At 36.9% G+C, this 22,928-nt stretch overlaps 2 protein-coding genes across 2 annotated transcripts in view; both read left to right on the forward strand.

Annotated features, from left to right (window-relative positions):
- SHCBP1L (SHC binding and spindle associated 1 like) overlaps positions 1-22,928 on the forward strand; it is a 54,811-nt gene that overhangs the window by 8,021 nt on the left and 23,862 nt on the right. The window contains 4 exon segments of the mRNA XM_054455511.1: positions 5,801-6,015; positions 6,796-6,882; positions 6,955-7,173; positions 16,765-16,870. Of these exon segments, the coding sequence (XP_054311486.1) occupies positions 5,801-6,015; positions 6,796-6,882; positions 6,955-7,173; positions 16,765-16,870 (627 nt within the window).
- Positions 3,924-4,344, forward strand: LOC129016272 (non-histone chromosomal protein HMG-14-like). The gene has a single exon (XM_054455523.2). The coding sequence runs from the start codon at positions 3,939-3,941 to the stop codon at positions 4,236-4,238; it is 300 nt and encodes a 99-aa protein (XP_054311498.1). The 5' UTR covers positions 3,924-3,938; the 3' UTR covers positions 4,239-4,344.

The raw sequence follows: 22,928 nt of genomic DNA on the forward strand, positions 1-22,928 counted from the left end.
GAAAGAGCCTGGGTGGATCAACCAGTGAAGAGGAGATAAGGAGGAGAAGAAAGAAAGAGAGAAGAGAGACGGGGGAAGAGGTTGGTGGCAAGAACAGAAGAAAGCAAATTGTCAAATTGTAAAAGTTTCTCAGAACCAAAGGACATAAATTTCTAGACAGAAAGGGCCCACTTAGTGTCCAACACATAATGAAGTTTGGGAATACTGGGATCAAAGAGAGGGTCCAATAAGATTCCAGAGAGAAAAAAGATAGGTTTATATAAAGAATCAAGAGGTAGAATGGCATCAGACATCAGACCTTTCCTTTTTTTTTTTTTTTTTAAGATGGAGTCTTGCTCTGTTGCCCAGGCTGGAGTGCAGTGGTGCAGTCTTGGCTCACTGCAACCTCCACTTCCCAGGCTCAAGCAATTCTCATGCCTCAGCCTCCCGAGTAGCTGAGACTGCAGGCATGTGCCACCATACCCAGCTAATTTTTGTATTTTTAGTAGAGATGGGGTTTCACTATGTTTACCAGGCTGGTCTGGAACTCCCAGCCTCAAGACATCCTCCCGCCTCAGCCTCCCAAAGTGCTGGGATTACAGATGTGAGCCACCACACCCAGTCCAGACTTTTCAAAAGTAATTCTTAGTTTTAAAAAGCTATGAAAATATATTTTCAAAAATATTAGGGAAAGTGATATCCCACTGTATAATTTTATACCTTGGCACACTATAAGTTAAGAGTAGAAAAAATACATTTTCAAATATGTGAGGTCTCAAAAGTTATGTCCAATGCACCCTTTCTTAGGAAGTTAATGGATGTTATCTACAGTCAAGGGAGTAAATCAAGAAATATGAAGACATCAGATTCAAAATGTAGAGAAGCCACAACATAAGAGAAAAACAAAGAGAATTCCTGGGATGATGGCACAGTGATAACAGCTATGTACATAGCAGGCCTAGAGAGCCACTTCAAAATAGAACTGGTCAGAGAACTCTGGAAGAGTGCTTTAAATAAAATGAAACCAGTCTTTTATTTCAAACACAATCTATTGGCTTTTAACATATTGAAAGGAGATTTTTACAACTTAAGGAATTTGGGGCTAAATTAATGAAAGCCACGCAGAAAATGAGCAAATGGCTGGGCGCAGTGGCTCACGCCTGTAATACCAGCACTTTGGGAGGCCAAGATGGACGGATTGCCTGAGGTCAGGAGTTTGAGACCAGCCTGGCTAACATGGTGAAACCCCATCTCTACTAAAAATACAAAAATTAGCCGGATGTGGTAGCGCACGCCTGTAGTCCCAGATCCGTGGGAGGCTGAGGCAGGAGAATTGCTTGAACCCGGGAGGCAGAGGAGTTGCAGTGATCACACCACTGCACTCTAGCCTGGGCGACAAAGCAAGGCTCCGTCTCAAAAAAAAAAAAAAAAAAGAAAAAAGAAAATGAGCAAATGAAAAGCAATACAGTTATTGACTGCTGGGAAAACAACATTTTTTGCAGGAAAGAAAAATCAGCTCACACCATATGGCTCACCTGTGAATCACATTTTTCAAACATATTAAAATAAATGCTGAATACTTAAGATATAACCATATTGGTGAATGAAAGGCCAGGAAAGAGTGGTTGTATATTAAGGAAATGAGGCAAAATGAAAGAGATAACTAAATTCTTATCTTTCAGAGTTGGAAGTCAATATCCAATGCCAAAACTGGAAACAAAACTTTAAGTAGCAATATAAGCGTATTATTTAAAGATAAAGATATAAATGTCAAAAATAATCAGCTAAAAGAGTTAAAAATGGTTGCCTCTGAGGAGCAAGAATTAGAGGGTGATAGAAGACCGTCAAGGAATTCTATTTTTCTTTCTTTTTTTTTTTTTTTGAGACTGAGTATCATCTACGGCCATACCACTCTGAACACGCCCCATTTCGTCTGATCTCGGAAGCTAAGCAGGGTCGGGCCTGGTTAGTGCTTGGATGGGAGATGGAGTCTCGCTCTGTCACTCAGGCTGGAGTGCAGTAGCGTGATCTCGGCTCACTGCAACCTCCGCCTCCTGGGTTCCAGCGATTCTCCCGCCCTAGCCTTCCACGTAGCTGGGACTACAGGTGCACGCCACCATGCCCGGCTAATTTTGTATTTTTAGTAGAGACGGGGTTTCACCATGTTGGTGAGGCTGGTCTCAAACTCCTGACCTCAGGTGATCCGCCTGCCTCGGCCTCCCGGCCTCTTTTATTTATTTATTTATTTGAGAAGGAGTCTTGCTCTGTTCCCAGGCTGTAGTGCAGTGGTGCGATCTCGGCTCACTGCAACCTCCACCTCCCAGGTTCAAGCTATTCTCCTGCCTCAGCCTCCTGAGTAGCTGGCATTACAGGCACGCACCACCATGCCAGGCTAATTTTTGTATTTTTTAGTAGAGACAGGGTTTCACCACGTTGGCCAGGCTGGTCTTGAACTCCTGACATCAGGTGATCCACCCGCCTCGGCTTCCCCAAGTGCTGGGATTACAGGCGTGAGCCACCGCACCCAGCCTGAATTCTATTTTTCATAACAAACCTGGTACAGCTATTTGATTCTAAACTGTATGCATGTATAATACTGAAAAAAATCAAAACTAGGCCAGGCCAGGTGCAGTGGCTCATGCCTGTAATCCCAGCACTTTGGGAGGCTGAGGCGGGTGGATCACCTGAGGTTGAGAGTTTGAGACCAGCCTGGCCAATATGGTGAAACCCTATCTCTACTAAAAATACAATAGTTAGCCAGGCTGTGGTGGCGCATTCCTGTAATCCCAGCTACTTGGGAGGCTGAGGCTGGAGAATCGCTTGAACCTGGGAGGCGGAGGTTGCAGTGAGCTGAGATTGTGTCACTGCACTCCAGCCGGGGCAACAGAGTGAGACCCTGTCTCAAAACAAAAACAAAAACAAACAAACAAACAAACAAAAAACCTAGGCCAGACATGGTGGCTCATTCCTGTAATCCTAGCACTTTGAGAGACTGAGGCAGCAGGATCACTGGAGGCCAGGAGTTCAAGACCAGCCTAGGCAACATAGTGAGACCCTGTCTGTACCAAAAAAAAAAAAAAAAAAAATCGAGCATGGTGGCACAGGTAGTCCTAGCTAATTGGGAGGCTGAGCAGGGAGGATTGCTTGAGCCCAGGAGTTCGAGGCTGCAGTGAGCTATGATTGTGCCACTGCACTTTAGCCTGGGCAACAGAGTGAAACCTTGTTTCTTAAAAAAAAGAGAGAGAACTAAAATATTAAAATATAAAGCTCGGTATCATATTTCATAATGACTCTTTGGAAATATATTTTTGTCCTGTCACAAATATGGATTGCAGATCATTTATTATCTTCAAACACACACTTTTAAGTTGTTATTCTATTTTCTAAGTTTTCTTCTGTCCCATAACTGCTTTGAAGAACATAATTTATATTAAATTAGTTATAAACTTTGTATTTCAAAGTTTGGTTAGTGATTTGAAGATATTTCCTGTATTTAAATGAATATTGTTTTATGTGCTGATGATATAACACTTACTGATATTTAAAATATTTTTTGTGACATAACTCTACCAAAAAATAAAGAATTTCACTGGCTGTACTTGAAAATTTTCAGAACAGATTTTGGAAGTGTTTGTGTTAATACAAATTTTGTGCCAACATTTTAAAATTTGTATTAATATGTAATTTATTAAATTTTTTAAAAACTATCAACTTTGGTTCTGAAGCACTGATTTTCAGACAAGTGCAGGGAAGTATCACTATACTATGGTGAAATAAGATGAATAAACAATATAGCATGTTGTTCATGAAGCTAAATCAACTTAAGAATTTTACTCTTGGTGGGTCTCAGTAGCTCGGGCGGCGGGAGGAGTGGCAGCGGCCAGGCAGCCCAGTTTCGCGGAGGCTCTCTGCGCGCCGCGGCCCGCAGGCACCCGGCATGCTCCCTCCCTGCCGCCAGGATGCCCAAGAGGAAGGTCAGCTCCGCCGAAGGGGCCGCCAAGGAAGAGCCCAACAGGAGATCGGGGCGGTTGTCAGCTAAGCCTCCTGCAACAGTGGAAGCGAAGCCGAAAAAGGCAGCAGCGAAGGATAAATCTTCCGACAAAAAAGTGCAAACAAAAGGGAAAAGGGGAGCAAAGGGAAAACAGGCCGAAGTGTCTAACCAAGAAACTAAAGATTTACCTGCAGAAAATGGGGAAACGAAAACTGAGGAGAGTCCAGCCTCTGATGAAGCAGGAGAGAAAGAAGCCAAGTCTGATTAATACCATATACCATGTCTTATCAGTGGTCCCTGTCTCCCTTCTTGTACAATCCAGAGGAATATTTTTATCAACTATTTTGTAAATTCAAATTTTTTAGTAGCTCTAGAAACATTTTTAAGAAGGACGGAATCCCACCTCATCCCATTTTTTAAGTGTAAATGCTTTTTTTTAAGAGGTGAAATCATTTGCTGGTTGTTTATTTTTTGGTACAACCAGAAAATAGTGTGGGATATTGAATTACGGGAGGCTTTGACTGTCTCGGGTGTCAGCTTAACATTCCATAGGTGGGGGGTTAGTTTTTATATCCTATAATACAAAACATATTAAATGGCAGTGTGGAATCAGTCCTGCATTTAATGTCTTGAACATTTTAAATTACTTCCATTCCCATGTTTTTTAGAAGAATTGTTTCCTAAAGAAAACCACTGTTTGATCATGGCTCTCCCTGTCAGAATTGTGTGCACTCTGTAACGTCTTTGGTTGTAGTAGTCCTGTTTTCCTAATAACTTTGTTATTGTGCTGTGAAAGGTTACAAATTTGAATATGTAGTGTAGGTGCTATTCAGTTGTGAACTGGTGAGCTGTATGTAACAGCTGACCAACATGTGAAGATACTGGTACTTGATAGCCTCTTAAAGAAAATTTGCTTCCAAATTTTAAGCTGGAAAGTCACTGGAATAACTTTAAAAAATAATTACAATAAATGGCTTTTTAGATTTTTGTTACATGTGTTAAGAATTGTGTACAAATTGAAATGTCTGAACTGATCCTCAACCAATAAAATCTCAATTTTGAAAAAAAAAAAAGAATTTTACTCTTTATGTCTTTCTCCTTTTTTTTTTTTTTTTTTTTTTGGTGTTTGAATAGCCATTCTTCTACCAATGGTGTAATACAGATAGCAGGGCTTTTTTTTTTAACATGCTTTTGTTTGTGTTTGTTTTTTTGTTATTATCGTCATTTTTATTATTTCGCTACTTTATTCAGTGCTTACTGTGTGCTAGATGCCCACTGGAAGCTTATAATTATGATTTATTATATTTAACATACTTTTATGGCAAAATTTGTTCAAAATTTTTTCGATAATATTAGCTGGGCACAGTGGCATGTTTCTGTAGTCCCAGGTCCTGAGGAGGCTGAGGTAAGAGGATGGCTTGAGCCCAGGAATTCGAGGATTAGTGTGCAATGATTACACCTGTGAATAGCCAGTGCACACTAGCCTGAGCAACCACAGTAAGACCCTGCTTTATATGTATATACACACACACACACACACTGTTTTATGAAATCTCAAAGTCTGGCAACTCAATCTTAGAAAACAAATAATTTAGGAGACACAGAATTCCTTTCATGAAACTGAAAAAAAAATGTGTTTAAGAAGTAGGGTTTGTAAAACTATTGATAGTATACTTAATATTGATCTATAATTATTCTGTATGTTGATTGTTGAAGAAGTCATAAATTTAAAAGAAGAAACTTTATAAGGATCTCATATATGAGAAAGAAATCCTGTGGTTTACTGATATTTGTAACTATATCTCTTATCTCTTATGATATTTATCTTAGGTAACTTGTGAGCCATACCAAGACTCATCATCTCGTTTCAAAGTTACCGTTTCTGTTGCTGAGCCCTTTTCTTCCAACATTGCAAATATTCCAAGAGATTTGGTTGATGAGATTTTGGAGGAACTGGAACACAGTGTGCCTCTTTTGGAAGTGTATCCTGTTGAGGGACAAGATACTGATATACATGATATTGCTTTGGCCTTGGAAGTTGTCAGGTATTAGGGCCTTTACTTTTGAAAGTTAAATTTATTATATCCAAAAGTTAATGTGAAGGCTTTGCTCATATAATCACTTTATAAGCATTTACTGATTTAATTTTCACTCACTACTGCTGGATTAAATTTGTCCATCTTAAATTAACATATTGTATTTGTAACTTTTAGTAAAAACATTTCCTTGCAGAAACATTATATATGGGTAATGAAAAGTTTGCAATTTTTTGATCTTGCATTTTATAAAAATAAAATTTAAAAGAATTCTTGAAATAAGTAACATTAACTTTTATTCATATTTAAGCATCTTAAATTTATTAGCATTCATTTCTCAAATTTAAAGGCATTACAAATACTAGATATCATCATTCACATTATGATTGCTTCTTATAAGTTGATACAATTTGAGGGAAGCTATCCACAAACAAAATACAGAATATTTTTTGTCATGTTTTTGTTTTTCTAATGTTTTCCTCCCATACAAATTTGGTAGTATCTTACATATTATTTATTTTTTGAGCAAATAATAGCCAAAATCTATAAAATTTAGAAACAATTTTACAGTCCCACTCATTATCTCATTTACTGTAACCTAAAATAGGATGCAAATCATCTAATTTTTAAAGTTTTACCTTTTATTTTAGTTCACTCAAAGGTCATTTTAAAATATTTTGCTTAAGAATTAAGATTGAGGTAGAGAATTCTGACATCAAAATATCCGTGTAGCTCTAAATCAGTAGTGGCTGTTTTTGATTACTGTCATCTTAATTTGGTTTATCGTAGGTTTTTTTATGACTTTCTTTGGAGAGACTGGGATGATGAAGAAAGTTGTGAGAATTATACTGCACTTATTGAAGAAAGAATTAATTTGTAAGTATAGTTTATAAACTTATACCGCACATTAGAAAAAATAAACATTGTAATTATGTTGATAATTTTCAGGTGGTGTGATATACAGGATGGAACAATACCTGGTCCTATCGCACAACGTTTTAAAAAAACTTTGGAGAAATATAAAAACAAACGTGTCGAGCTCATTGAGTATCAGAGCAATATTAAAGAAGATCCATCTGCAGCAGAGGCTGTTGAATGCTGGAAAAAATACTATGAGATAGTCATGCTCTGTGGATTATTGAAAATGTGGGAAGATTTACGCCTCCGGTAATAATTTGCTCTATTTCAAATAGAAGCAAAAGTTTACATGGTTATTATTTTATCATAGCACTTAATTTGTGGTATATGTTCTGATTAAAGTGAAGTATAAAATTAGATGTCTAATTTATGAGGTAAGCACAAGGTACAACTATCAGTATTGGAAAATTGTATTAGCTGAATTCACTGAAATCATTGTTTTTTTTGACCAAAAGAACTCATTAATCCATTTCTTTCCTTATCTTTCATTTTAACTCTTTTGATTTTGGCCAAAGCATAAGAAAGGAAGAGGTAGACCTCCTCTATATATAATATGTGAAGCAAATAAGATAACTGGATTATAGCTAAAAGAGTAGCAAGACATAGACAGAGTCTGTCTACATAACAGTTTTTAAAAGAAGCACAAAGACAGGCTGGACATGGTGGCTCACACCTGTAATCCCAACACTTTGGGAGGACAAGGTAGGAGGACCACTTGAGGCCAAGAGTTTGAGACCAGCCTTGGGCAGCATATTGAGGCCCCATCTCTACAATAAACAAACAGATTTTTTAAATTTAGCTAGGAATGTGGTGGGGTGTGCCTGTAGTCTCAGCTACTTGGGAGGCTGAGGCAGGAGGAACACTTGAGCCGAACAGTTTGAGGCTGCAGTAAGCATTGATCATGCTACTGCATTCCAGCCTGGGCAACAGAGCGAGACCTTGTCTCTTTGTTGTTGTTGTTGTTGTTTGTTTGTTTTTTTGACCCTGTCTCTTAAAAGAAAAAAATAAAAGAAGAAGAAGAAGCACAAGCTGGGCGCGGTGGCTCACGCCTGTAATCCCAGCATTTTGGGAGGCCAAGGTGGGCGGATCACCTGAGGTCAGGAGTTTGAGACCAGCCTCAACATAGAGAAACCCCATCTCTACTAAAAACACAAAATTAGCCGGGCATGGTGGTGCATGCCTATAATCCCAGCTACTCGGGAGGCTGAGGCAGGAGAATTGCTTGAACCTGGGAGGCGGAGGTTGCAGTGAGCCGAGATCACGCCATTGCACTCCAGCCTGGGCAACAAGAGTGAAACTCCGTCTCAAAAAAAAAAAAAGAAAAAATAAGAAGCACAAAGACAAGATGGCGGACAAAAACAAGGAAACTAGAGGAATTTGAAGCTTCTGACACCTACAGCTATAGTACCCATTAAACACAACCTGGCCAGATTAATATAAAACCTCACACTAAAGGCCTTTTAACCTGTTCTGTTACCTGATTTGTCATGTTGGGCTTTGAACAATAAATTATAAGGCATGCTAAAAGGCAAGAAAAAAAAACAGTTCAGAGAAACAAAGCAAATATCACAAAGAGACTCAGGTATGATTTTGGAATTCATCAGTCAGAGAATTTAAAATTCATCAATAGCTGGGATACATGATCTATTGTGGGAAGAAAGAATTAATAATGAGTTTAAAGATTTGTCAATAGACACTTCCCAAACTGAAATGCAAAGAAAAAAGAATGAAAGAAACTGAAGAGAACATTCAAGAACTGTGGGACGGTTTCAAAAGGTGTTAACATATGTGTAATTGTAATACCAGAAGAAGAAGGAAGAGCAAATGGATCAGAAGAAATACTTGAATTAATAATGATGAGAATTTTCCAAAATTAAATACAGACACAAAACCACAGATCCATAAAGCTCAGAGAACACCAAACAGGATAAATATCAAAGAATCAACACCTAGGTATATCATATTTAAACTGCATAAAACGACAAATAAAGAAAAAATATCTTGAAGGAAGCCAAAGGAAAAAACCCACATTACCTACTATAGTGAACAAGAATTTCTCAGAAGGAACTATGAAAATAAGATGAGAGTGGAGAGAAATATTCAAAATGTTGAAAGAACCACCAAACTAGAATTCTGTATCTAGTGAAATTATTCTTCAAATGTGAGCAAGAAATACTTGCTCAGACAAAACAAAACAAACAAACAAACAAACAAAACTGAGAGTTTATCATTAGTAGGCTTGTTCTGCAAGAAAGGTTAAAGGAAGTTCTTCAGGGAGAAGAAAAATGACAAAAACTCATGTCTACATATAGTAAGGAACAATGTGGGAGAAGGAATAAAGGTAAAATAAATTATTTTATTAGTATTATTTATTTATATATATTATATATAATTTATATATTTATGTGTTATAAATATATATTATATAAATATATAATATATAGTTATAAATATATATTTATATAAATATATAATATATATTAATATAAATATATATAATTTATATATTTATATATATTATTTATTTATATATATTATATTTATTTATTTTTCTGAGACAGGGTCTTGCCCTGTCACCCAGGCTGGAGTGCAGTGATGTGATCATGGCTCACTGCAGCCTCGACTTCCCAGGCTCAAGTGATCCTCTCACTTCAGTCTCCTGAGTAGCTGGGACCACAGGTGTGTGCCACCATGCCTGGCTAATTTTTTTATTTTTATTTTTGTGGAGACAGGGTCTCACTATATTGCCCTGGCTGATCTCAAACTCCTGGGCTCAAGTGATCGGTCCTCCCACCTCGACCTCCAAAGTGCTGAGATTACAGGTGTAACCCACTGTGTCCAGCCTCAATTTTCCTATTGTTTACTGATCTAAAAGATAGCTATTTAACAGAATAGTAGTAATGATTCATTAGGTAATTAAAGCTTATGGATTACTGAAATAAATGAAACAATATCATAAAAGATGGGAGGATAGAATTGGAATACTCTGTTACATGGTATCTGCATGACATGTGAAGTAGTATAGTGTTATTTGAAAGTGGACTTAAATTAGTTAAAAATATATGTTGCAATCTCTAGGGCAAATATTAATTTTTTAAAAAAAGAAGTATAATTGATTTAAGAGAGTAGATACAATGGAACAAAGTAAAATGCTAAATTAAAACTAGAAGAGGCAGGGCCGGGTGTGGTGGCTCATACCTGTAATCCCAGCATTTTGGGAGGCCAAGGTGGGTGGATCACCTGAGATCAGGAGTCCAGACCAGCCTGGCCAACATGGTGAAACTCCATCACTACTAAAAATACAAAAATTAGCCATTTGTGGCAGTGCATGCCTGTAATCCCAGCTACTCAGGAGGCTGAGACACGAGAATCATTTGAACCTGTGAGGTGGAGGTTGCAGTAAGCTGAGATCATGCCACTGCACTCCAGCCTGGGTGACAGAATAAGACTCTGTCTCAAAAACAAACAAACAAACAAAAAACAAAAAAGCAACCAAAACACTAGAAGAGGCAGAAAAGAAAGGGAAAAAGGAAACAAAGGACAAGAGCAACCTCTGTATTAATAGAAACCAGCTACAATATGGTAAATGTTAATTATGTCAAAATAACTGTAAATGTAAATGGTCTAAATAAAAAAGCAGAGATTATGAAAATGGATTCAAGAAAACAATATCCAACTATATGTGATCTGTAAGAAACCCACTTTATAAAGGTTCAGATATGTTCAAAGTAAAGGGATGGAGAAAGATATTTCATGTTCATGCTAATTAATAAAAATCTGGTGTGGCTATATTAATTTCAGATGAAGCAGCCTTTAAGAACTAAGACAATTATCAGGGACAAAAAGGGACATTTCATGATGATAAAGGGTTTGGTTCTCCGGGAAGATGTACAATTCCTTACCATTCCTATTCACCTTCATACTAGAAGTTCTAAATAATGCAATAAGACAAGAAAAAGAAACAAAAGGTCTACAGACTGGAAAAGAAAAAATAAAACTATCTTTATTTGCAGATGTCGTAATTGTCTATGTAGAAAATCCCAAAGAATCAAAAAGGAACAAAACTCCTGAAACCGATAAATGAGTATAGCAAGTTTACAGGAAGCAAGGTTAATATTCAAAAATCAACTGCTTTTTTATATACCAGCAGTGAACAATTTATTTTAAATTTTAAAAATTATAGACAGTAGAACCAAAAATGTGAAATACTTAGGTATATACCTAACAAAATATAGGACCTATAATGCAGAAAGCTACAATACACTGATGACAATAAATGGAGAGATATCTTATGTTCTTGGATTGGAAGACCCAATATTTTAAAAATGTCAGTTCTTCCCAACTTGATCTGTAGATCCAGTGCAATCCCAGTGAAATTCATAGCAAAATATTTTGTAGAGATTAGCAAACTGTTTCTAAAACTCATGTGGAAAGGCAGGAAACCTAGAATAGCCAAAAAGTAGAAGGACTCATACTACTCGATTTTAAGACTTACTGTGAAGCTGTAGTAATCAAGACAGTATGATATAGGTGAAAGAACAGATTAATGGAAGAGACAGATAGATAGACAGATAGATCAGTGGAAGGAAATAGAGTCCATAAATAGAGTCCTTATATAGTCCAGATTAGAGAGTCCATAAGATCCACACATAGAGTAGACTGACTTGACAAAGGGCGAAAGAAATGTAATAGAAAAAGGATATTCTCTTCAACAAACGGTGCTGGAATAATTGAATATCTATATCCAAAAACGTGAACCTAGATACAGACCATTCACAAAAATTAACTCAAAGTGGTCCATAAACCTAAACATGAAACTCAAAACCATAAGACTCATAGGAAATTATAGATATTCTTGTGTTTGGCAGTGGGTTTTTAGGTACCACAACAATACTGTATGTTATGTGAGAGAAAAAAGTCATAAGTTGGACTTCGTTAAAATTGAAAACTGCTCTGAAAAATACACTATTAAGAGAATGAAGAAACTAGCCACAGATTAGGAGAAAATATTTGCATAATGCATATCTGATAGACTTGTATCTAAAATATACAAAGAGCTCATAAAACTCAAACATAACAAACAACCCAATTAAAAATGGGCAAAGATCTGAATAGACACTTTACCGAAGAAGACACACAGACAGAAAAATGCATATAAAGAGATGCTCAACCTCATTTGTCATTAGTACGTTGCAAATTAAAACAGCAATGAGATGCCATTACATACCTATTAGAAATGGCTAAAATCCAAAAAGCTGATAATATTAATTGCTACTGAGAATGTTGAGCAAAGGAACTCTCATTCTTTATTGGTTAGAATGCAAAATGGTACTGCCTCTTTAGAGCACTGTTTGGCAGTTTCTTACAAAGCGAAACATAGTTTAACCATAGGACTCAGCAGTTGCAATCCTACTTGGTATTTACCCAATTAATTTGAAAACTTAGGTCCACATAAAAACCTACACTGAAATAAAAAGGATTACAAAGGAATAGTATAAATAAGCCAACAAATTAGATAACCTAGAATAAATGAACAGATGCCTAGTAAGACACAATCTACCAAAAATGATTCAAGCAGAAACATAAATTCTGACTGGCTCTATAACAAGTAGATTGAATTAGCAAATGAAAAACTACTCACAAAGGAAAGTCAAGGACTAGATGTCTTCACTGGTCAATTGTGACACATGTTTAAAGAAGAATCAACACTAATTCTTCAAAAACTCTTCCAGAAAATAAAAGGTAACGATTTCCCAACTCATTCTGTGAGACCAATATATTACTCTGAATCCAAAAGCAAAGACATCACAAGAAAAGAAAGCTTACACGAATATCACTAATGAATATAGATACAAAATCCTCAACAAAATACTAACAAATGGAGTCCAGCAACATATAAAAAGATCAGACGCTATGACTAAGGTGAGATTTATCCCAGGAATCCAATGTTGTTTTAAAATATGAAAATCAATCAGTATAATACATAATATTAATAGAATAAAAAAAAAGACACACAGTCATCTCAATGGACACAGAAAAATCATATGACAAATTAACACCCTTTCATGATAAACACTCTAAAAAAAACTTGGAATAGAAGGCATTTTCCTCAACCTGTTTAAGGCTATCTATGAAAAACTCACAGCTACAGTCATCATTTTTTGTGGTGAAAGAAGAGATGTTTTTCCCCCTACAATCAGGAGCATGATAAGGATATTTACTCTTGCCACTTTTATTCAAATTGTACTGGAGGTTCTAGCCAGAGCAATTAGACAAGAAAAAGAAATAAAAAGCATACAGATTGGAAAGGAAGAAGTAAAATTATCTCTATTCACAGATGACATGGTCTTGTATATAGAAAATCCTATAATGAAATACTGCTCAGCAATATGAAGAAGTAAATTGCTGGCCGGGTGAGGTGGCTCATGCCTGTAATCCCAGCACTTTGGGAGGCTGAGGCAGGCAGATCACAAGGTCAGGAGTTCAAGACCAGCCTGACCAACATGGTGAAACCCCGTCTCTACTAAAAATACAAAAATTAGCCAGGCGTGGTGGTGTGTGCCTGCAATCCCAACTACTCAGGAGGCTGAGGCAGGAGAATTGCTCGAACCTGGAAGGCAGAGGTTGCAGTGAGCTGAGATCGCACCACTGCACTCCAGCCTGGGTGACAGAGTGAGACTTTGTTTCAAAAAAAAAAAAAAAAAGAAGTAAATTGCTAACACACACAATAACAATAACATGGATGGATCTCAAAAATAGGCTGAGTGAAAAAAGCAGACACAAAAGAATGCATAGTATATTATTCCACTTTAAAATTCCATTGAGAGGCTGAGCAGGATGGCTCACGCCTGTAATCCCAGCACTTTGGGAGGCTGAAGTGGGCAGATCACCTGAGGTCAAGAGTTCGAGACAAGCCTGGCCAATATGGCAAAACCCCATCTCTAATAAAAATACAAAAATTAGCAAGGCATGGTGGTGCAGGCCAGTTGTCCCAGCTACTTGGGAGGCTGAGGCAGGAGAATCGCTTGAACCCGGGAGGCAGAGGTTGCAGTGAGCTGAAATCGTGCCGCTGAGATCATGCCACTGCACTCCAGCCTTGGCAACAGAGCAAGACTCTGCTCAAATAAATAAATAAATAAATAATAAAATTCCATAAAAAATTCCTAGAAAGGTGTGGAACAACAGGAATTCTCACTTATTGCTGGTGGGAATGCAAAATAGTATAGTCACTTTGGAAGACAGTTTAGAAGTTCCTTACAAAACTAAAGATGCTCTTATCATATGATCCAGCAATCACGTTCCTTGATAATTACCCACATGAGTTGGAAACTTATGTTCACACAAAAACCTGCACATGGTCGTTTATAGCAGTTTTATTCATAATTGCCGAAACTTGGAAGCAACCAAAATGTCCTTCAGCAGGTGAATGTATAAATTGTGGTACACCCAGACAAGGAATGTTATTCAGCACTAAAAAGAAAAAGACCTGTCAAGCCATGACAAGACATGGAAGAAACTTAAATGCATATTACTAAGTGAAAGAAGCCAATCTGAAAAGGCTACATACTGTATGACTCCAACTATATGACATTCTGGAAAGATAAAATTGTGGAGGCAGTGAAAAAAAAAAATCAGTGGTTCCCAAGTATTAAGGGAGAGGCAGAGCATAGAGAATTCTTAGGGCAGTGAAACTCTTCTGTATTATACTGTAATGGTGGCTACATGTCATTATACATTTGTCCAAACTCCTATAATGGACAACACCAAGAGTCAACTCTGATGTAAACTATGGATTTTGGGTGATAATGATGTGTCAATCTAGGTTCATCGGTCGTAACGAGTGTACCACTCTGGTGCCAGATATTTATAGTGGGTCAGGTTGTGTGTGCGGGGGAACAACAAGGGATATACAGGAACTCTCTTCCTTTTGCTCAACTTTGCTGAAAATCTGAAACTGCTCTGAAAAATAAAGCCTATTAAGAAAAATTTGAAGAAAGGGAAATACGTAATGACAGAAAGCAGACCAATGTTTGTTCAGGACTGCAAAGATGCATGAGGAAACTTATCAGTATGATGGAAATTTTTTATATCTTTATTATTGTGATTGAGTTAAAAGCATATATACATTTGTGAAATCTCATGGAATAGTTCACTTAAAATGAATACCTTTTATGTAAATTATACCTTAATAAACTTGATTAAAAAACACCTATATATACCTTTGATTTTAAAACTAGGATAGCATGATAAACTACTGTGGTTTCCTGAATGTTTAGGATGTCTTACTTTTGGAGCAGCTAATTAACTGGTATATAGCAAAAAAAAAAATGTATGAATGGTTCCCTGTTTCTCAAGATCAAGACCACTTGCTTAAATAGATATAAAAATGCCGAGTGGGTTTGATTTTGAAATGTTTATTGAAACTTTTGGAGGATACTGCTATATGTTTAAATTCAGTTTTTAATAACTTGCATAGAAAATTATTAGAAAGTTTCCTGAAATCATAAGTTTTACAAAAATATATAATAATTGAGATACAGCTCAAAAATATTGGTACTGGCCAGGCTCATGCCTGTAATCCTAGCACTTGGGGAGGCCAAGGTGGGAGGATTGCTTGAGGCCAGGAGTTCAAGACCAGCTTGGGCAATGTAATGAGACCCTGCCTCTTAAAAAAAAAAAAACAAAAAAAACAAAAGCCAGGCAAGGTTGCACATGCCTGTAGTCCTAGCTACTGGGGAGGCCGAGGTGGGAGGATTGCTCTCGAGCCCAGGAGGTCAAGGCTGCAGTAAGCCATAATTGCACCACTGCACTCCAGGGCAAGACCCTGTCTTTAATAAAAAAAAAATATATATATATATATATATGTATATATATATGTGTGTGTATATATATGTGTGTATATATGTGTATATATGTGTGTATTATATATATATGTGTGTGTATATATATGTGTGTGTATATATATGTATGTGTGTATATATATATGTATATATATACATACTCCAGGACAAGACCCTGTCTTTAATTAAAAAAAAATATATATATATATGCACACTAAAGCCACATCCTCTTAGCATAAAGCAATAATCAAAGTGCTGCAGAGAATGCAAAAGATTATACTAAAGAGATTACTGGTAAATCCATATCTATTGGAAAAAGAGTGTCCCTTTTGGCTGACAGTAATGATAAAAGCCAACAGTTATACTGAAACTTTTTATCTGACTTTCTGTTGGAGACACTTAAATGATAGAGATAGGAACAGGAAACATAAAGAAAAGCAGGAAGAAGAGAAAGAACTAATTAGAAGTGCTGAATAGCAAACAATATAAAAACAACTAAGAGAGAAGCTGGAACAGTTCTGCTGGGAGGCCAACAGCCAACTATTTTATGGAGATAATATCCTTTGAAACAAAACGATATGTTAATTGAGCATAGTATCTAAAATTAGGTATATTCGAAAATATTCTGATGCCTCCCTGTCACAGGCATAACCTATCTTTGTGTGAGTCTACAACTCAATGGATGATGAAAATACACCCAGGAAATTTTTCTACTGTATTGGAAGGTTGAGGTAGCTGAGGCAATTGTTGCAGAGGGTTGCATGCAGATTTCCAGGTACTATCAATTAAAATGAAAATATTTTAGAGTTTAAGGATTTAAACATGCAGTTATCTAAAAGATCTGAATCATTACATTCTCAAGTTGCTCATTGCTCTCAAGAAACTTATAATTGATGAAAACATTTCTAAGATGCTTAGTACCAAGTTTTTATTTACAAGTAAGGACAAGGTCAGTCTTTTTCATGTTAATTTAATTATAACTAAATATTTTCAACTATAGAGTTCATGGACCTTTCTTTCCAAGAATTCTGAGGCGTAGGAAAGGAAAAAGAGAATTTGGAAAGACTATAACACATATTGTAGCAAAAGTGATGACTACTGAAATGGTAAGAATTAAACTATTCTTATTTGTTATTTAAGTACTAGCTGTGTATAATCGGAAAAGAAGCTCCCTGAGGGTGGAGTCCTTGTCTAATTATTAATGCCTTATTTTCTCAACTACCTCCAGCTCAGTTATTGCCATATAATAGATACTAAATAAATAAATGGTGACAAATATTTACTGAGTACTAACCTTGTATCCTGGTACTGTGTTAGTTGCTATGGTGAAGATGAGACATAAACGTGAGAAAGACTGTATTTAGGGGAGACAAAATGTTGATCCAGACCCACAGTCTTCCTTCTTCACACATTTGAAAATTTCAAGCATGGTGGAAATATGGACACAAGTATATAGGCAGTTACAATTATGACACAGAAAGATAAATGCTATGATAAGGGTATGTACAGAGTACGTGTAGGATGGGTACATAAGACAGAATTAGGAGTCTGGAAATGCTGGATAGAAGAAATAACTCAGGTGAATCCTGAAGGATGAATATAAATTTATCCAGCCCAAGAACAAACAAATGTTCTAGGCCAAAGAGCAAATATTTTCATTTCACTTGACCTCTCAGTAGCATTTCAAAGCTCTCTCATTGAAATAATCTCTTTCCTTGTTTTATGTTAGTATACTTTCCTGGTTTTCATTCTTTCTAGTTACTTTTTTTCTCATGTCCTCTAAATGCTTGGTACTTGTCTTTTTTATGCACTATATTATCCCGAAGTGATTTAGCTAATCTTCTCTCATAACTTCACTTATATATACAGGTACTTTTCCAGAATGTATTTGCATAGCCCAAACTTTTGCTCTAAGCCCCAAACCTATGTGTCCGACTGCCTATTGCTTATGACCACTTAATTGTCTCACCAGTACATCAATTAATTGTCTGCAATTAATTTCATAATCTTATCCCGTTGACTTGCTTTCATTCTGGAGTTCTCTGTTTCAATAAGTGGTACCATCATCTACTTGGTTGCTAATAACAATTTTCTGGGAGTTATCTTGTTCATACTTCTCATCACTTTCATACACACTCACTTTTTTCCTTCACTCACCCCACATCCTGGGATAAGCTGTGTTGTTTCCTCTGCCTGCTGAGCCACTGTTCATCCTTCAGGTCTTGATTTAAATATTTCCACAGGAAAAGGCCTTCTCAACCTTTCATAATACATTAGACTGCCGTATACAATTATAGTACCTTGTATTTTTCCCTATTGGCACTTTCCTTTATCTTGACTACATTTAACACTTTTGTGGCTATTTAATGTCTGTCTCTTTCACTAGTATGTGAGCTTCTTGAGAGCAAAGAGTATTCACCACTCATCCAGTCACCTAGCATGATGCTTGGTACATGGTAGGTGCCCAGCAATTTTTGGTGAATGAATAAATTAGTGTGTGTAACAAGAGAGGTTAGTATATATAAGGAACTGAAAGAAGGCCACCAAGGCTGGTGGTTAACATCTAAGAGAGTGATGAAAGATAAAGCTGGCATATTAGACAGTCTTGTCTGCTATTCTACCAATTTTTATTCTTTTCAACAAAATTTAATTTTCCTTTTAATTACTTATTGGAGCATATTATTCAATCATGTTGATTATTCTACTAACATCTTTATAAACACCTTTTAAAACATCTTTTTAAAAATGTATAAATCTTGCTTTTATCCTCAGCTTTATTTTGTCATTTTTATTTTTACTTCTCCTTTTCACTTTTAAATAGGTCCTGGCTTTATTCACTTTCTTATATGACAGAAATTTCTATGATTTTTTTTGTTCAGTGCTTTGCAATCCTGTTTTCATTTGTGTAATTATACCTGAAATTTGGAGGCCAGAATAATTAGAAGGAGACTACTGTGAGGAGAAAGTATCATCAGCTTCCACTTTACTTAGACCTTGGATTTTAGATTTACTTTTGAGGTTCATGAAATATTATAGTTTGATAGTAGTATAGCTGTGCATATAAGTTTTTTTTTTTTTTTTTTTTTTTTTTGAGACGGAGTCTTGCTCTGTCGCCCAGGCTGGAGTTCAGTGGCGCGATCTCGGCTCACTGCAAGCTCCGCCTCCCGGGTTCACGCCATTCTCCTGCCTCAGCCTCCCGAGTAGCTGGGGCTACAGGCGCCCGCCACTACGCCGGCTAATTTTTTGTATTTTTAGTAGAGACGGGGTTTTACCCCGTTAGCCAGGATGGTCTCGATTTCCTGACCTCGTGATCCGCCCTCCTCAGCCTCCCAAAGTGCTGGCATTACAGGCGTGAGCCACCGCGCCCGGCTGCTGTGCATATAAGCTTTAACAATTTCCTCATCTTTGAAGATTCTTGACTGAGAATTCTTGCTCTATACCCACCCCTTAGACGCAGTTTATTCATGCCCATCATCTTATGTTGGTGATCTTTATAAGCAGTGCAGTGGAAAGGCATGGACTTTGTAGTTAGATACCCAATGTTCAAATACCCTGAGACCACTTAACAAATAATCTTAGGCAAAGCGCATAACCTCTAAGCCTCAATTTCCTTACTTGCAGAATGCTTTAAAAGGAGAGAGAGAAAATATATATATATATACGGTGCTAGTTAAGAGCATGGGCTGTAAAGACAAATTGCCTGGATTCTTGGTTTTGCCACTTACTAGTTAGGTGATTTTCAACCAGTTATTTAACCCATCTGTACTTTAGTTTCTCATATGTAAAACTGGGATAATAATCCTATGTTTCATATTTATAGAGTTGTTGTAAAGATTAAATGAGTTTATATTTGTAATATGCTTAGAATAATGCCCAGCACATAGTAAGTGCTCAATAAATGTTTACCACTTGTTTCAGTTTCTGAACTAAAGTTAAACATTAGTCATTCTCCCAGATCTAGGAGAAACAGTGGTATCCCCATTGTGTATCATAGGCCTTTATCCTCTTGTTGATCACAGGCTGTTCCTTCTTTCAATCTGGAGATGGTATAGTGTGATGTTGGAGAACATAGACTTTAAGATCATAAAAACCTGGATTTGATTCACAGTTTTGCTTCTTAATATTTCTATGAGATTAAACAAATTACATGGTTTCTCTTATTTCCTCATCTGCAAGAGAGAATAATGAAGTCTGTCTCATAGAGTGTTAGGCTTAAGTGAAATAATTTATATAAATCTTTTAGCAAAATGCCTAGCACATAAATAAATGTCAACTGATATTATTATTACTATTTTGCAGTTTATATCCCAATAATATAACCATCATTTTTGCCAGATTTTGCCTGAAGTGCTACAGAAGGTGATAACCATGTCTGAAAATATACGAAGTACAAAGAAGAATTTAATCAGTTTTCTTCCATCTGTACTACTGATTCTGTTGCCATCTGCCTCCTCAGAGACAGTGTGCTCTGTTATTCCTTCTTTTTTTTTGTATCTTTTTTCCTTTCTTAAAAAACTTGAGGTGAAATTTACATAGCAAAATTAACTGTTTTAAAGTGACATTTAGTGACATTTAGTAGAGTCACAATGCTGTGTACATCTGTCTGGTTCCCAACCATTTTCATTACCCAAAACCAGAACCCCATACCTCCATTTCCCCTTTCCCCCACCTCCTGACAACCAACAATCTGCTATCTCTGTAGATTCATGATTCTGGACATTTCATATAAATGGAATCGTAAAATATCTGACCTTTATGTCTGGCTTCTTTCATCTAGCATGATGTTTTTAAGGTTCATCCACATTGTAGCATTTATCAGTACTTCATTCATTTTTCTGGCTGAATAATATCCTATTGTATGTATATACAACGATCTGCTTATACATTCATCAGTTGGTGGATATCTGAGTTGTTTCTGCGTTTTGACTATTGAGGAAAGTGGGACTGTGAACATCTGTGTGCAAGAGTTTGTCTGACTACCTGTTTTCGATTCTTTGGGGTATATACCTCAGACTAGAATTACTGGGTCATATGTGTGACTTTATGAGGAATTGCCAAACTGTTTTTCACAGGGGCTGAAACATTTCACATTGTCATCTGCAAAGTATTAGAGTTCCAATTTCTCCAGTCCTCACCAAAACTTTTATCTTTTTTTATTATTTACTTTTTCTGTTTCTTTTATTTTTAAAATTACAGTGATCCTAGTGAGTGTGAAGTGGTATTTCATTGTAGTTTTGATTTTCATTTATCTAATGACTAATGATGTTGAAGATGTTGAACATCTTTCCATGGACTTGTTGGCCATTTGTGTATCTTCCTTGGAGTAACGTCTATTAAATTCATATCCCATTTTGTAATTGGGTTGTTTGTCTTCTTGTTATTGACTATAAGAGTTATTTATATATTCTGAATACTAGACTCCTATTAGATATATGCTCTGCAAATTTTTACCCCCCATCCCTTAGGCTTTTTCACTTCCTTTTGTGCTCTTTATTGCCACTTAGGGGATGCTAGGAGCATTGCCTGCCCATGATCACTGTCATTGCTCTTAACCTTATTCACTATTTCATATGTGATCCCTCTTCCTCCCCCTCCTTCTTGCTTTCTTCCCTTCTTTCCTTCCTTTCCTTCCTTTCCTTCCCTTCCTTCCCTTCCTCCCCTTCCTCCCCTTCCTCCCCTTCCTCCCCTTCCTTCCTTTCTTCCTTCCTTCCTTTCCTTCTTCCTTTCTTTCTTTCTCTTTCTTTCTTTCCTTCTTTCTTTCTTTCTCTTTCTTCCTTCCTTCCTTTCTTTTCTTTCTTTCCTTTCTTTCTCTCTTTCTCTCTTTGTCTTTTCCTTCCTTCCTTCTTTCCTTTCTTCCTTCCTTCCTTGCTTGCTTCCTTTCTTCCTTCCTTCCTTCCATCCTTCCTTCCTTCCTCCCTCCCTCCCTCCTTCCCCTACCCCCCTCTCTTTCTCTCTTTCTTTCTTTCTTTTCTTTCTTTTGTAGTTGGATCGGAATAGCACTGAATCTGTACATTGCTTTGGGCAGCATGGTCATTTTAACAACATTGATTCTTTTGGCGGGGCGCAGTGGCTTACGCCTGTAATCCCAGCACTTTGGAAGGCCAAGGCGGGCGGATGACTAGGTCAGGAGATCAAGACTATCCTGGCTAACACGGTGAAACCCCGTCTGTACTAAAAATACAAAAAATTAGCTGGGCATTGTAGTGGGCACCTGTAGTCCGAGCTACCCGAGAGGCTGAGGCAGGAGAATGGCATGAACCTAGGAGGCGGAGCTTGCAGTGAGCTGAGATCAGCCACTGCACTCCAGCCTGGCCGGCAGAGCGAGACTCCGTCTCAAAAAAACCCCAAAAAACCAATATTAATTCTTCTTATTCTTAAGCATGGAATGTTTTTCCATTTGTTTGTGTTGTCTCTTATTTCTTTCAACAGCATTTTGTAGTTTTGCAATTCTTGTTGTAGAGCTTTTTCAATTCCCTCGTTAGCTGTATTCCTAGGTGTTTTATTTTGTGTGTGTGGCTATTGTGAATGGGATTGTGTTCTTGATTTAGTTCTTCAGCTTGGACATTGTTGGTGTATAGAAATGCTATGGATTTTTGTACATTGATTTTTGTATCCTGAAACTTTGCTAAAGTTGTTTATCAGATCTAGAAGCTTTTGGGTAGAGGCTATGAGGTTTCCTAGGTATAAAATCATATAGTCTCTAAAGAGATAATTTAACTTCCCCTCTTCCTATGTGGATGCCTTTTATTTCTGTCTTTTGCCTGATTGCTCTGGCTAGGACTTCCAGTACTGTGTTGAATCGAAGTGGTAAGAGTGGGTATCGTTGTCTTGTTGTTTTTCAAGGGGAATGCTTCCAGCTTTTGCCCATTCAGTATGATGTTGGCTGTGGGTTTGTCATAGATGGCTCTTGTTATCCTGAGGTATATTCCTTAAGTGCCTAGCTTGTTGAGAGTTTTTAAGATGAATAGATGTTGAATTTATAGAAAGCCTTTTCAGCATCTGTTGAGATGATCATGTGGTTTTTGTTTTTAGTTCTGTTTGTGTGCTGAATCACATTTATTGATTTTTGTATGTTGAACCAACCTTGCATCCCAGGAATAAAGCTAATGTTATCATGGTGGATTAGCTTTTTGACTAATGGCCACTTAGGTCATTGATGTGCTA

The sequence above is a fragment of the Pongo pygmaeus genome, chromosome 1 (genome assembly GCF_028885625.2).
Source record: "Pongo pygmaeus isolate AG05252 chromosome 1, NHGRI_mPonPyg2-v2.0_pri, whole genome shotgun sequence".
Lineage (NCBI taxonomy): Eukaryota > Metazoa > Chordata > Mammalia > Primates > Hominidae > Pongo > Pongo pygmaeus.